Source organism: Cydia amplana, chromosome 14 (genome assembly GCF_948474715.1).
Source record: "Cydia amplana chromosome 14, ilCydAmpl1.1, whole genome shotgun sequence".
Taxonomy (NCBI): domain Eukaryota; kingdom Metazoa; phylum Arthropoda; class Insecta; order Lepidoptera; family Tortricidae; genus Cydia; species Cydia amplana.
This window is the reverse complement of record NC_086082.1, coordinates 11,628,417-11,642,760: the sequence shown is the minus strand read 5'-3', so window position 1 is coordinate 11,642,760 and position 14,344 is coordinate 11,628,417. Positions and strand designations below refer to the sequence as shown.

Here is a 14,344-nt window from a genome sequence, read left to right as displayed (position 1 = left end):
TATAAATTTACGTAAATGTACGTAAGACTTAATCGCATGCCGACGTGTCCATGAGCAAAAACTCATAAGTACAAAAATCACAAACATACATTCACTCCATCAAACACATGCGAAGGAAATCCCGAATATAGGACTACATTCTTAACCCTTTGACCGCCGTTGTCCGGTATACAAGACAACGATAGAACGATACGCTGGCGCCGTCGTCTTGTATACAAGACACAAATTCAACCACTCATTTAATGTGAAAATAATAACAATTGCAATTTCTTTTACACTCGTGTTCATATTTTAGGTCCTGGTTTTTTCATTTATTTGCTTTTTAAACTGTTATATAAATCTATTCTTTTATAATAAGGCATTTTAAAAAACTGCTCGAAATTTCAACGGTTTTCATGTTCCTCGTCGCCGTTGTCTTGTATAAAAGACAGCTAGGGATGGGAATGTTAACTCGATATGGGAATTTTCAAAGTAAATATAAAGTCAGAAATATGTTTTTAATTAAGTATTTGAACACTTGTTAATCGCCAATTGTTGGTAACGAGTAGGTAACTACTTACCAGAATACGTAAAACGAGAGACAGATAGGCATAACTATATGTAAAGTTTAGGCAGCTTCTTTAGATAGCTGTAAAAAGTAAGGCCAGACAAGTAAATTTCCCCTTGTGGATTGTTGACTAATTGCAGAAGAGATAAATAAAAAAATAAATAAAAAAAAGTTGATTTTATTTTGAGATGATAGCGTAGTGGGAAGGGATACAGCGCGACCGCTTCGCACAAGAGTGGTACAATGGACATACCTATTTATCAGACTAGTTTTTTGTTATAAGTAACATTTAAATTAATGTGTTATTTTCACAAGTCGTTGAACGTTAATTTGATAAGAGTTTAGTAGATTAATGTATACCAAACTGAAATTATAATGAATGATTCTAATTCCGGAATAATTTCTTCACTCATTGAAAATTCAACCCCGTGTAATTTTCACTCAAATAGTTCCGGTATACTGACGTTATCGACACATGATGCGCGGCTTTAACGTTACGCTAATAAAGTTTACGTACCGACAAGCGCTTACGCCGTTGACCTAGAGACTATTATTACTTAATCCGCGCGGAAACGGTCCTTGTCGGTCTGCACTCCGGTCAATCCGTGAGCGCCGTTGTCATGTATAAAAGACTTCTCGTACAGCCTAGTGCGGCGATATTACGTCTTGAATCGACATTGTTTAGTGGTTGTTTTTTTATGATAAATCCCTATATTTTAAACATTTGCGGGTGTAAAACATATGTTTAATTTTGGAAATTTGGAAGGAAATTAAAGCTGGATAAGAACAAAGCTAAATTGAAAAGATTTTTTACCATACATTGTAAATATCGATATCACTATTTGCAATCCCTAAACTTTTTATTAGTTGTTTACTTAAAATTTGCTCTGGCGTGCGAGTGAGCGTCTTTGCCGACTAGGTCCGGCGGCCAAAAGGTTAATAATTTAAATTTAACACACGTTTGTCGAAAAACGAAAAATGTTTCATACAAACTGACACCATTATATTAGAAAACAAGTTGTTCGTAAATTAAATAAATACTAACATCGTAGTAAGTATGAGTAAAACAAAATCATCCAAATCTTACAGATTGGTAATTTATCTTACAATTAAAACTGATCTGACTCAATTTCTGGATAAAAATCTATCAGATTTAATGTGTACCAACTTTAGGAATCAGTACGGTCACAAACTTTAATTGTTGACCTATCTAAAGTTCAATCTAATTTGGTTGTCAATACTAACGGTATGAAATGTCCAATGTAAAGTAAACCCTAAATTTCTCAGCAATTACAGTTCGTGACTGTACTAATCGCAGTCAAAAACTTTGCGAAGTATTATTTACGTCTGCTTTGCAAAAGTCTCTTAAATTGTTACAAATATCTGACCTAACTTTATATAGAAGTGATAAATCTAGTCTTAAGTCTTTTCCAGATTTTTTTGCAGTACCTAGACATAAACAATTCAAAACGAAAAACAACAAATCATTGGCCTCGGTTTATTAAAAAATACAGTTATTTTTTTTATTACCGCGCGACTATGATCGCGAATACAGCCAAGATAGCGGATATAAAGGAACCGCTTATGCCATTGGCGGATTTAGTTACGGAGTTTTGTGGTAGCACGCTTTTGTAGTTACACGACTTCTCTGCTGCCTCGTTGCTGACCAGTTCCACGTAGTCAGGGTAGTTCTGGATCTGTATTGGCTGAAAAAAAAAATTACTTAATGTGACCACAATCTTGCTTAAACAATTCCGTAAAATAGGAATTTAGGAGAAAAATAGAACTGCTTCAGATAGTATTTTGTGTTATTGGTATTATTATAGTATGATTGTTGGTTAACTTCATCTGTTCGGGTCTACACGTAACTTGAAATTTATAAATAGGTAAAACACAAATGGCGTCAAAACTGAATTTACAAAGATACTTCTGCATTTTAAAGCTATTCTCTTTACTTTAAAAAAATAACTGAGAGTTGATCAAAGAATAAATATTAGAAGAGGAGGTTTTAAACTCTACGAATAATTCATGATTATCTAACAGCTAAAATACATATCGCTGATGGACAGTGATCAGTCTAACAATATTCGTGAAATGGAACCTAAATAATTGTCATTAACCTTTTTGAAACCTTTTTTGGCCTACACCAACCTGTTTAGGCTACTTTAGTTAAAAAAACATACATTAGATTAACAAATTATGGTTCACACTTGTTGTTCCAAAACAACTTTTGTTCGTCTAAGAATAACAGCCTTCAGGCCTACAGCGGCAGGTGGGATATTATTTATGTAAACAGAGACCTGAGTAATCTCGTTAGTAACACTCGGGACGGATTACTGCGTTTGGTCAGGCGTGGCTCACTCCGCGATTTCGTCGCTTTGCTACAAGCTATAGGTAGCTAAAAGTACAAAGTTTGGTGGCTAGCCATAAGCCGCGCGTGGCGCTGTCGCCACCTAGCGGCCATATCTGTCCTGATCGTAACAGACGCGTTTTGTTAGAGAGTGAGTCTTCTGTACCTAGTACTATTATTTATTCTGTGGTTTGGTGGGGTAATCTGACTCCGTGCCGATAAGTACATAGATAAACATATTAATTTCGAGTTAAGCTTATCAAAATAGGTGATGAAACATGTGCCTACTTATAAAACTTTTAAAACAATTTTATGAGATAATTATACATATCTATCTATCTAATACCTTTAAATGAGCAATTCTTGTTTATTTATTTATTTATTTATATATATATATTTCGGGGATCTCGGAAACGGCTCTAACGATTTCGATGAAATTTGGTATATAGGGGTTTTCGGGGGCGAAAAATCGATCTAGCTAGGTCTTATCTCTGGGAAAACGCGCATTTCCGAGTTATTATATGTTTTCCGAGCGAAGCTCGGTCACCCAGATATTAAATTCTAAATAGCAAATGGGTTAATTCTATAAATTCTAAAAGGACCAACTTAAATGCGAAATAGTAAAATAGTAACTATACCTATTTTAATCGTTAGTTGTAAAAGTATTTATTGCATTAAATATAATATTAAATATATCAATAATCAATAAAAAGCTGCTTTAAGACACTCAAGGGCATGCCACGTTGCTAACTTCAAAAGAACCAATTTTACGACAATCACTGTGTCGCGAATGAGTTTGAATGTAAGGTTCTTGGGCTAAGATGTTCAGCTGTATAAATGTTACCCTAAAACATCTCATAGGTAACTTTAGATAAATGTTTATTTGATATTTCATACGTCTGTTGACACAATATTTACCAGCATGGGCTTAGAATTCAAAAGAAGCTCCATCTATATGCCATTCCGTTGGAATCGTCTCTTTCTGAAGCGATTAAGAACCCGTTGAGCTACTTTCGCACTTACTATTTTAAATAAAATCTTGTAAATACATACCGCTCCCCAACTATCATCCCTCTTCTTGCAGAAGGTCATATGCATGCCCTTATATAAGGTCTTCTCAATCTGCTCGGTCAGCACCGACTCGGACCATGGCATCTGGTTGAGATGTGCGAGGAACGTCTTGTTCTGGAACTCGGCCGGCTCACGGATTATCAGCTCCTCTGGAAAGGTGATTTGGGAATTTTAGTTGATATTAATAACAATAAATTAGCTAGGTAAGTAAGTAAATGCGACAATATTGAGGTGTGTGAGTGATATGAGCCATGTTTAACGATGTTCGGGGATCATAACCAGTATTACCAATTTACCACTACTGCGATATAGGTAACATAAATAGTAACGTAGTAGGTAGTGCAAAAAAGCAACGGGTTGCACTCCGGGAATGCCGACAGAAATGAAAACTCAATGACTAGTCCAAAATGTCTGCAGCACTATGTATAATTGACCCATCCTCCTTTCTATTGAAAAACTTTAGTTCCGAAATTGCTGGCCAGTGAGCTTAAATTTGTAGCGTTAATTGTTTAAAATTCTAATAGAAATTGTAAAGTTACCTTGCAGACCTCGCATCTAAATATATTTGGTCATGATATTTTGAGTTTTATTCACCAGTACTAGAGTTCACTTTTATTAGCGATTTCATCAAGATGTAGCTTTATTGAATTATATTAGATCGATATAAAGTTAGAATGTAACTGAGATCCTCGTATTTCAGTCCGTACACGATTAGAACATTGAGCTTTATTGCTTAATATAAAAGTCCAGTTTTAAATAATTGACCAGCCAGCCTATTATGGATAGCTTTATCCATCTTTATCCACGTGATAAAATAACTGTCACTGTTTAACACCGTGGGAAAGAAAGTGACGGACACCGTTTTATCACGCTGTCACGTAGACAAGAACGACCATCATATCCGTACTGATTATGATACGTTATGACTAAAGTTCTTTGGTGAATAAAAACGAAACAGCAGGCTCAGGCATACATTTTCGCCGCGCGGTAGAAAGAGAGGGTTACGCCTTACGCTGTCTCGAGTTTAACATTTTTTCCCCACCTCAAAAAGTGCACAGCGCCGCTAAAGAAGTTTTCACTTCAAAAATTATATCGAATTTATCTACGTTAAAATTACATAGGACACACATAACTAAGGAACAAATTCGCAAAAGTAAATGTATTTACTGGGTTTCGAATCCCAGTTAAGCTGGTGGTCACAATTTCAAAGGCTTGATCACACCCAACCTAAAAATACCGCTAAATAATAGATTATACTCACTCATGAGGCCTACGCCCTGATCATCGCCCTGCATAGCTTCAGATTCCGATGCGTGTTGTCTTATGTCAAATTCCATCTTTGGTGGTAGGTTCTCCAAATTCCTGCAAATAAATTTACACTTTTAAAATCTTTCTCACGTCTTCTCCTTATCTTAGCGCGTTTGCATCGTGAGAGCGGTTTCAAACTACACCCGATCCGAATCCGATCCGAATCCGTGAAAATATGGTCCGAAGTAGTCGTTGAACTATTTCTATGGTAATTTACGCACTCCATCATCCGATTTCGGAAAGAAATCTGACGGATCTAGTGCGTAAATTACCATAGAAATAGTTCTACGGCTACTTCGGATCATATTTTCACGGATTCGGATCGGACGTAGTGCGAAACCGCTCTAAGAGTGCCCGGGAGTGACCGCTTTGATAACCTTTTCTGATATAACAAAACTTCCGTGTAACTCGGGCAGACAATAAATAAATTGAAACGGGTCAATCACTTGAATTGGCTAATCGACGATATTGATAATGACTATTCTGTTATTGACGCAAACATTAGTGCTTTTTCCTTTACCAATGAGCAACAGGTAAGTTTCAAATGTGATTTCGTAGTTTCGTGGTAGGTACACGGTATTGACCTGGTGTATTAAATTAAAACGAACCTGTGGTTGGGAAGCACTCAAAACGAGCTATTTCAAAACAAGGTTTTCACAATTCAGGATTATAATTATAACAACATGCAGATTTAAACCTTAGGTATGGAGCATAAGGCTTAATCTGTTTGAACAGGCATAATTAATAATGCATTCAAACTCCTAGCGTTATGTGTTATTGATAACTTTGGCTTTCTTGTAAATCTGATTTTAATAGAGTCATAGTATAAGGATAATCCCGCAATAAGATTTGGCCATTTTGTATTTTAACCCGCTATAAATAAAGTCCAACTTACCCTGACGATAAGAAGATGTTTTCAACGTCGGTCATGCTGAGGGTGTAAAACTCTCTCACACCGAAAGTTTCGAAGAACTCTTTGACTGGCGTCATAGAGTAACAACCCGCTAGTTCCGTGCGAGGGTAGTATAGCACGAATGATAGGCACATTTCCTGTAGGCAATAAAAACGTAAATTAAAACATAATAATAAAAGAAAAACATTTTTTGCTCATTACCTACTTCAAACAGTCCAAACAGATAACGAGGAAAAAAATTGAAATGTATTAGAAATAATGGTCACAAAAGTGCTAGATTCCCAAGGAAAACACTAACTTTGTAATCAGTGCGGAAAGAGAAGAGGCTCTTTTCTTTCCGCACAGACTTCACAACTCTTCTCTTTGCTGAAGAATAAACTCCTTTTGATTTATAAATAAATAAAGACTGGCTGGCTGACTTGACTTTTCTTATACACAAGTGATAATTAAGAAGTATTTATAAAATAATGTCAGTTGGTGCAGTCATTCTAGTTAAAAACATGAATTATTTAATTTAATGTGCAACGAACACCTACAGTTTTCTCTATTCCAAGCGGTTCGTTAATCATATATAGTGCGCTTATTGGCAATACAGTTTGTAAAATGTTCAGTGTGACTAAAATAGTGAAGTGATTTAAAAAGTTAACGTACCAAAACATATGCCACCCTATAAGACCGGTAACCGGTAAGTACATACACACTGTAACAACATTTGAACCAGGCACGAGACCATTTAAATAGCAATGATATTTTCTTTACAACACGTGTACAGGCAAATTTCCCAAGAGTTATAATATCAGTGAACCCTTGGAAAACAAATCAAATATATAATGTTTTTTTTTTCCTTTTCCACGTATCGTATTAAGGGGCCCGGGTCCCATTAAAATACATTACAGTTATAGTGAATACACTTTACACATGCCAGGCGAAATTGTGCCTTATTTCAAGTCCCTAAGGACCTCAATGTATGAAAATTTACGAAAATTACTTTACCTGTGACGCGGAATAGCCTCCCAAAATAGGCTTATCACGGTTCGAACTGTCGTAAGTGCACTCTGTGATCAAAGTGTCCCCTTTCATAAACCTTCTGCCTCCTGGCACGATGCGGGATTGTTGGTAGTGGACATCATAGGAGTTTTCCTGTAAATAAATTTGTTTATAAAAGCGCCATCTAGGAAATGCGCTACGTACTACTAAAATGTAGCTACTAGATGGCTGTTTTGTTGACGACGGGATTAAAAAGTGCTTATTTCGCGAGATAGAGGTCACTACTGGTTTCTAATGCTAGACGAAATAATACATAATGAAGCTAACTTCTCAATTGTCATAGTTGTCGGTATTATTAGAAATATTAAGGCATGATAAATGATAAGGACGAGTAGTCACGCAGTTTTATATTTTCTTCGTATCAAAAAATATTCCCCATTTAAATTCACTGCCATCTAGTGACGCGAATCCGGGGCAGCTTGTTTCCTATCATTGTTTCATTTCTTCGCAAGTTACAGGCCTCGCCTTTAGAGTTTAATGCGCTAGATAGCGCTGCAAAAGTTCGTACATGCAATAATAGATGGCGCACCGTGTGGAATTATATCACAAAACGGCGGCAAATATCGGCTAGTCCAATTTTAACCTTAAGTTTTTTAAAGTACATATAAATGATAGCTGAAATGTAGTAAAATACGAACCTCTGATATTCTCGGAAGTTCGTTATTTCCTCTGACATGCTTCAATGAAATTTTCCTCGCAGTACCATGCGCGTGAAGAAGGACGGATACGATGTTTATTCCTTCTTCGGGCATGGTCTGAAATAAGGGAAAAATATAATAAGAAAATGTAAGCAATATTTTGAAACTATGTTTTAGATAGTGTATCTCCTTGGATATCATGGGCCTATAATCCCGGTTTTTTGATAGGCTTGCGTGAGGACACAGATCCAACACGTAGAGGCCCCTTGGAGAGCTTCTATGTCATGTAGAACGCCTGCTGGAACCGGTTCCCAGGTGCAACAATAGACACCCATGAACCGGTCTCAGCAGGCATTGGGACTATTGTAGTATGGGACATGCGTTCGCATCGACGGCCGGACGCAACTGAGGCGCGCGCAGGCGGCGCGCACGTATTTACGCAACGGTTGGAGCGAGATGGAAGACAGGGCGTGCTACTCTCGAAAGCAACATTCTCTGCGGTAGTTCTGAATTGCTGCATTTTCTACTACCCACTTCATGCAACCGGCGATTGTGAGCGAGATAGAAGATATGCCATCGCACTCGTGAGAGGCGCGATTTACGTCAAAGGGTAGATTATATTCTGCAGTTCTAAGATACCTATCTTTCTGTTTTTCGTAGGTTTAGGAATAGTATATAAGACGACGATGCATTTCAATAAATGTTTATTATTTAACTGATTATACCGCTGTTTGCACTGCTCCTCCTGCCTGGACTCCCATAGTAGAAAAAGAGAACAGTATACTGGTCTATGGATTGAAGTTTGGGTGGACTATGAGACTGGGTTATTACAAAGACGTACGGACACCTGCCATAACAATGTGTTCACAAAGTTATCGAGGCAGGTGGTGACTTGCCGCGCACTAGAAATACACATATTATACTTTTTGTACCAAGACTGACTGAAATAGCAAGGCACATTCGTAGGTACGTTTCCGGGAAAAAGCGATGGAAAATAATTATGCACTACATCTGTAACACGCATCTAAAATTAATGTGGCGGTAATTAAATGACAACTTACACTATTCGTACACTCGGGGCTACAAATACCGACGGTTCTATACTGCTTCTGTTTAGGCGGAATTACATGGAGCGCGGACACCCCCACTCCGGCGCCTAAAAGAGCCGCGTCGTGCACCCGCAGGGCTGGTGTGTAGTGGATCCTTATACCGGAGTCGTCTACCAGTGTGACTATCATAAGTAATAACATTAATAACAAATGGCAACTTACACTATTCGTACACTCGGGGCTACAAATGCCGACGGTCCTATACTGCTTCTGTTTAGGCGGAATCACATGGAGCGCGGACACCCCCACTCCGGCGCCTAAGAGGGCCCCGTCGTGCGCCCGCAGGGCTGGTGTGTAGTGGATCCTTATACCGGAGTCGTCTACCAGTGTGACTATAATAACATTAATAACAAATGGCAACTTACACTATTCGTACACTCGGGGCTACAAATGCCGACGGTCCTGTACTGCTTCTGTTTAGGCGGAATCACATGGAGCGCGGACACCCCCACTCCGGCGCCTAAGAGGGCCGCGTCGTGCGCCCGCAGGGCTGGTGTGTAGTGGATCCTTATACCGGAGTCGTCTACCAGTGTGACTATAATAACACTAATAAAATAGCAACTTACACTATTCGTACACTCGGGGCTACAAATACCGACGGTTCTATACTGCTTCTGTTTAGGCGGAATTACATGGAGCGCGGACACCCCCACTCCGGCGCCTAAAAGAGCCGCGTCGTGCACCCGCAGGGCTGGTGTGTAGTGGATCCTTATACCGGAGTCGTCTACCAGTGTGACTATCATAAGTAATAACATTAATAACAAATGGCAACTTACACTATTCGTACACTCGGGGCTACAAATGCCGACGGTCCTATACTGCTTCTGTTTAGGCGGAATCACATGGAGCGCGGACACCCCCACTCCGGCGCCTAAGAGGGCCCCGTCGTGCGCCCGCAGGGCTGGTGTGTAGTGGATCCTTATACCGGAGTCGTCTACCAGTGTGACTATAATAACATTAATAACAAATGGCAACTTACACTATTCGTACACTCGGGGCTACAAATGCCGACGGTCCTGTACTGCTTCTGTTTAGGCGGAATCACATGGAGCGCGGACACCCCCACTCCGGCGCCTAAGAGGGCCGCGTCGTGCGCCCGCAGGGCTGGTGTGTAGTGGATCCTTATACCGGAGTCGTCTACCAGTGTGACTATAATAACACTAATAAAATAGCAACTTACACTATTCGTACACTCGGGGCTACAAATGCCGACGGTCCTGTACTGCTTCTGTTTAGGCGGAATCACATGGAGCGCGGACACCCCCACTCCGGCGCCTAAAAGAGCCGCGTCGTGCACCCGCAGGGCTCGTGTGTAGTGGATCCTTATACCGGAGTCGTCTACCAGTGTGACTATTCGCTAGGTGCACAACTGGTGATGCCCTCATTTTGGCGGACTTTCTACGTTAAATCTTATGGAGTAAAATTAGTTCAAGCGGCTGCCGCTAGTACTAATGGCGGACATTCCATAAGATTACCTGTGTTTGAGACGATCAGCGCCACTTCCCCCTCCACCAACTTCGCACCTTGCCAATAATAACATTAATAACAAATGGCAACTTACACTATTCGTACACTCGGGGCTACAAATGCCGACGGTCCTGTACTGCTTCTGTTTAGGCGGAATCACATGGAGCGCGGACACCCCCACTCCGGCGCCTAAGAGGGCCGCGTCGTGCGCCCGCAGGGCTGGTGTGTAGTGGATCCTTATACCGGAGTTGTCTAGCACTGAGAAGAAAATTCATAATTCATAATTTATTCATTGCTTTTATGGGTTTTACAAGATTTTATAGTATTTACATGTTCCAGCATAAACCCCGTTGGGGCACAGCAATATACATAAAGACTTAAAAACTAATACTTATAAAACTAGCACACACTAGCAATTAACATTATTAAGACTTATAATTAAGATACTCCTTTATATTGTAAAATGAGTTTTCAACCAAGAACTTTTTTAGTTTGTTAAAGAATGTTGAATCTTTCTCTATATGTTTTAGTTCTAACGGTATGTTGTTATATACTGTAACTGCCATATGGTAAGGACCGGAATTCACTATTTTTAGATTTGTGAAAGTGCTAGCTAATTTGTTTCTTTTCCGCAGATTTTGATTCCTTGGAAAGTTATCTCTTGTTTATTTGAAGTAGAGTTGTGACAACAGCCTTTCTTTAAAGAATTCTAGTCGACACCTTAGCGCATTCTCGGTAGCTCGTCTTGATTTGGCGAATGCGCCGCTCGTCCAATCTGTTTAGACTTTAGGCCATAATATAATTGGTTTGTATTGAATCGCGAGTTCTTTAAACCCCTAGTATTCATATTTATTAAAAGAAACCTATAACTTCTAGGTATTCCAAATATCGTAGCAGTTTATTTAAAAAAAATATATATCACGATCCTCCTCAGTATCGTGGGACCATCAGACCGGTCTGACACTAAACACTCAGACAAATTAGTATTGTAAATAATAGATAAAGATAAAAGATAAAAGATAGTTTATTCAAGTAGGCATAATTACAATGCGCTTATGAACGTCAAATAAAGCTAGGTAGACCGGCTCCAACCCTACACCTCTGCCCCGAAAAGATTTAAATCTCCCCTCAATTGGAGGAGGGTATCCCAATATGGGACCGGCAACAAACTCGGCGGGACACATCTTTTCAAAAATAATTACATCTTATAATTAACATGCATTACGAGAAAATAAGGTAAAAAAAATACTTAATGAACCCACCTTCATGCAGCGCCTGATTGTCGTAATGAACCTCCAGCATGTAGAACGACACGCCCGTTTTCTCGCCCAGCGGGATGCCGACGTTTTCCGGAAGGAATTCGCCTGAAATTAACATCCAATTACCACCAAAATACACCTTAAATCAGAGCAAGAAGGTTGCAAATCTAATGAGGTTTTAGGTGAGAACTGAAGACACTTGAATGATCATTTGTTAAAGTTTATGTACAATTAAATTTGCAAAGTAGATGCGGGCGTAGTGATCAATATTAATTTCTCGAAGTCTTCATCCTTCGTTACCGTGGTAACATTTAAAGGATTTTTAACGTAATGAGAATCAATCGAATACAACCGAAACATTAGATAGTATAAAATAAAATGGATTTCCTAATTCTGATTCTGATTCTTGGGGGTAACTCCAGATGGATTATCCACTCCATGAATTTCCTAAATATACTAAAGAGATATCTTATTCAGCATTCTCGGCAGTATTGGACACTGCAGGCCTTAGTAACTTTTTTTGTATTATGTGCGCATTTCATTTAATATTTAAAAATGCTGGCGTTTCTACGCTAAATACACATCTTAACTTTGACTAAAATAAGCAGTTTTGACTGATATCTGTGCGTGGAACGGTCTCCGAGAAAAATGCATTTAACCATTTTGCAAGATCCAAGTGATCCCATAAGTGCTCCATGAACAAACATTTGTACGAAGCACTAAAAAAATAGTTTTTATTTTTAAATAAAAAATCGACCGATTAACAAACTCCCATCCAATAATAAATCATAGAAACCCTGTCCGTCGTTCCGGCCACATTTATTCGTATTCCAAACCAAAGCGTCTTACGTACAGTAGCGTTTAATAGCATTTAAGCTGTTCTAGATTTGAATGTTGGAATACCTGATTGGTGATGCCGGAAACCGCATTGGATGCAATGGCTTTGTGGTTTGTCAATCGTTATTTTATACTAAATGCTACAAACAATTGAATATTTTGAAAACGTTATGCAAAACCACGAATTTATAACGCATTTCATAATGGCCATAATGCATAATATATTCCACTTCTACTCGTTATACATTATAACTAATAACTATACTAAGTTTTTGTTCCTAGCTATTAGATTAGATAGATTGACAAAATGATCGACAGTTATTTTCTTTAATCGAGGAATATACCTACAAGCAAAAGTAAAACGTTTCTCAAAACTGCAACAGATAGTCGAATAGACATAGGTATATTAGGAACATACATACAAATTTTCGCATTTATAATAAACATGATTCTAACGCAGCCTTTTTAAGGGCACATACATCCAGCTTTATCATGCGAACGGCTAAGGAGTGGAATTCAGTTCCTGCAAATCTATTCCCAGTCCACTATAACTTGGATCTTTTTAAATCGAGAGTGAATCTAGACATCTTTTAGGTAAGCATGTTATTATATGTATTAGGTATCCTAGACTTGCATCGGCACTTACCATCAGGTGAGATTGTGGTCAAATGCTTACCTATTTTTAATAAATAAATAAAAAAAACCTAACAATTGACATAATTGTTTGAAACATAAGAATATTTTAAAATATCTTACCTTTAGACCCAATAGCCCAAGCTGCAACCGGCGTAACACAAGTCGCCCATTCACTGGGCCTACTCGGCCCATAGAACCCATCCTGATTGGCCCATTCCTTCCACATATGCTGATCAGGATCCTCGGCACATTCGTAAAGGACCATATGATGAACGGGGGAAAGCCTATTTTTCTCTAGCACGGGGACGCCGTCTCTGATTGGTCGGCTGTCGATCAGAGGCTGGTAGCCTACGATGTGGTGTTTCATGGGTAGGTCGGGTGCTTTGAAGATCTTACACCAGAATAGGGTCGCCATGTCGTGGGGTATTGTAAGCTGGAAGGTTCAAGAATATTATTAAAAAGTAGGTAAAAATTAAAAGTTGACACAGCTGATCAAGTGTTCAGCCTCCTCTTCTCAGTTAGTACACTAAAAACTAAATGATTCTTTAAAAACATTTTTACGAAGTAAATAAAACCTAGTATTTGAAAACTGTGATCTCGGGTTACCAATATAATGTAATTAATGCGTAACAAAATACGTTTAGGTATCATCGTCGAGGATTTTGTTTTCACATAAAGTACTCGTATACAGTTACGTTACATTATTATTTATTTCCTCGAGAACATAAGGAAAACATAACAAAACAAACGAGTAATTAGGGGTCGCTGAACTAGCTGAATGATATATACTTGTTTAGGTATAGAGAACAGTGTTATACCTAGTTGTACCTACCGATATTGTGTTATACTAAAAAAAGATTCAACTTGACAAAACAGTCATGCCATCATGGGTCTTCATCAGCAGCAACTAACCACACAGTGCTTTCCGAAAGCAAATACAAGACTATAAAATATATCAAAATCAGTAAGTTTGCCTGTAATATTTGATGATTTCTCCAGGAATCATATGATTCTGACGGATTACAATGAAACTGTCTGAACAAAAATGTTCCAAACAATGATCTTTTATACAAGATACGTCATACAGGTTCCAAAATTGAAGCACTCACCTTGTGACAAGTTGGACACTTTGTCTCAGTCTGCCTGACGCAAGCGAGAGGTG

General features: G+C 38.6%; 1 protein-coding gene across 1 annotated transcript in view; it reads right to left on the bottom strand.

Moving 5' to 3' along the window:
- Positions 1-1,499: 1,499 nt before the first annotated feature.
- Positions 1,500-14,344, bottom strand: part of LOC134654137 (MOXD1 homolog 1-like) — an 83,862-nt gene continuing 71,017 nt past the window's right edge. The window contains exons 5-13 of the mRNA XM_063509586.1: positions 13,303-13,615; positions 11,713-11,814; positions 10,545-10,708; positions 7,875-7,991; positions 7,183-7,329; positions 6,172-6,326; positions 5,230-5,330; positions 3,951-4,117; positions 1,500-2,253 (exon numbers count right to left, since the gene is read on the bottom strand). Of these exons, the coding sequence (XP_063365656.1) occupies positions 2,074-2,253; positions 3,951-4,117; positions 5,230-5,330; positions 6,172-6,326; positions 7,183-7,329; positions 7,875-7,991; positions 10,545-10,708; positions 11,713-11,814; positions 13,303-13,615 (1,446 nt within the window). The 3' untranslated portion in view covers positions 1,500-2,073. The remainder of the gene's footprint in view (positions 2,254-3,950; positions 4,118-5,229; positions 5,331-6,171; positions 6,327-7,182; positions 7,330-7,874; positions 7,992-10,544; positions 10,709-11,712; positions 11,815-13,302; positions 13,616-14,344) is intronic.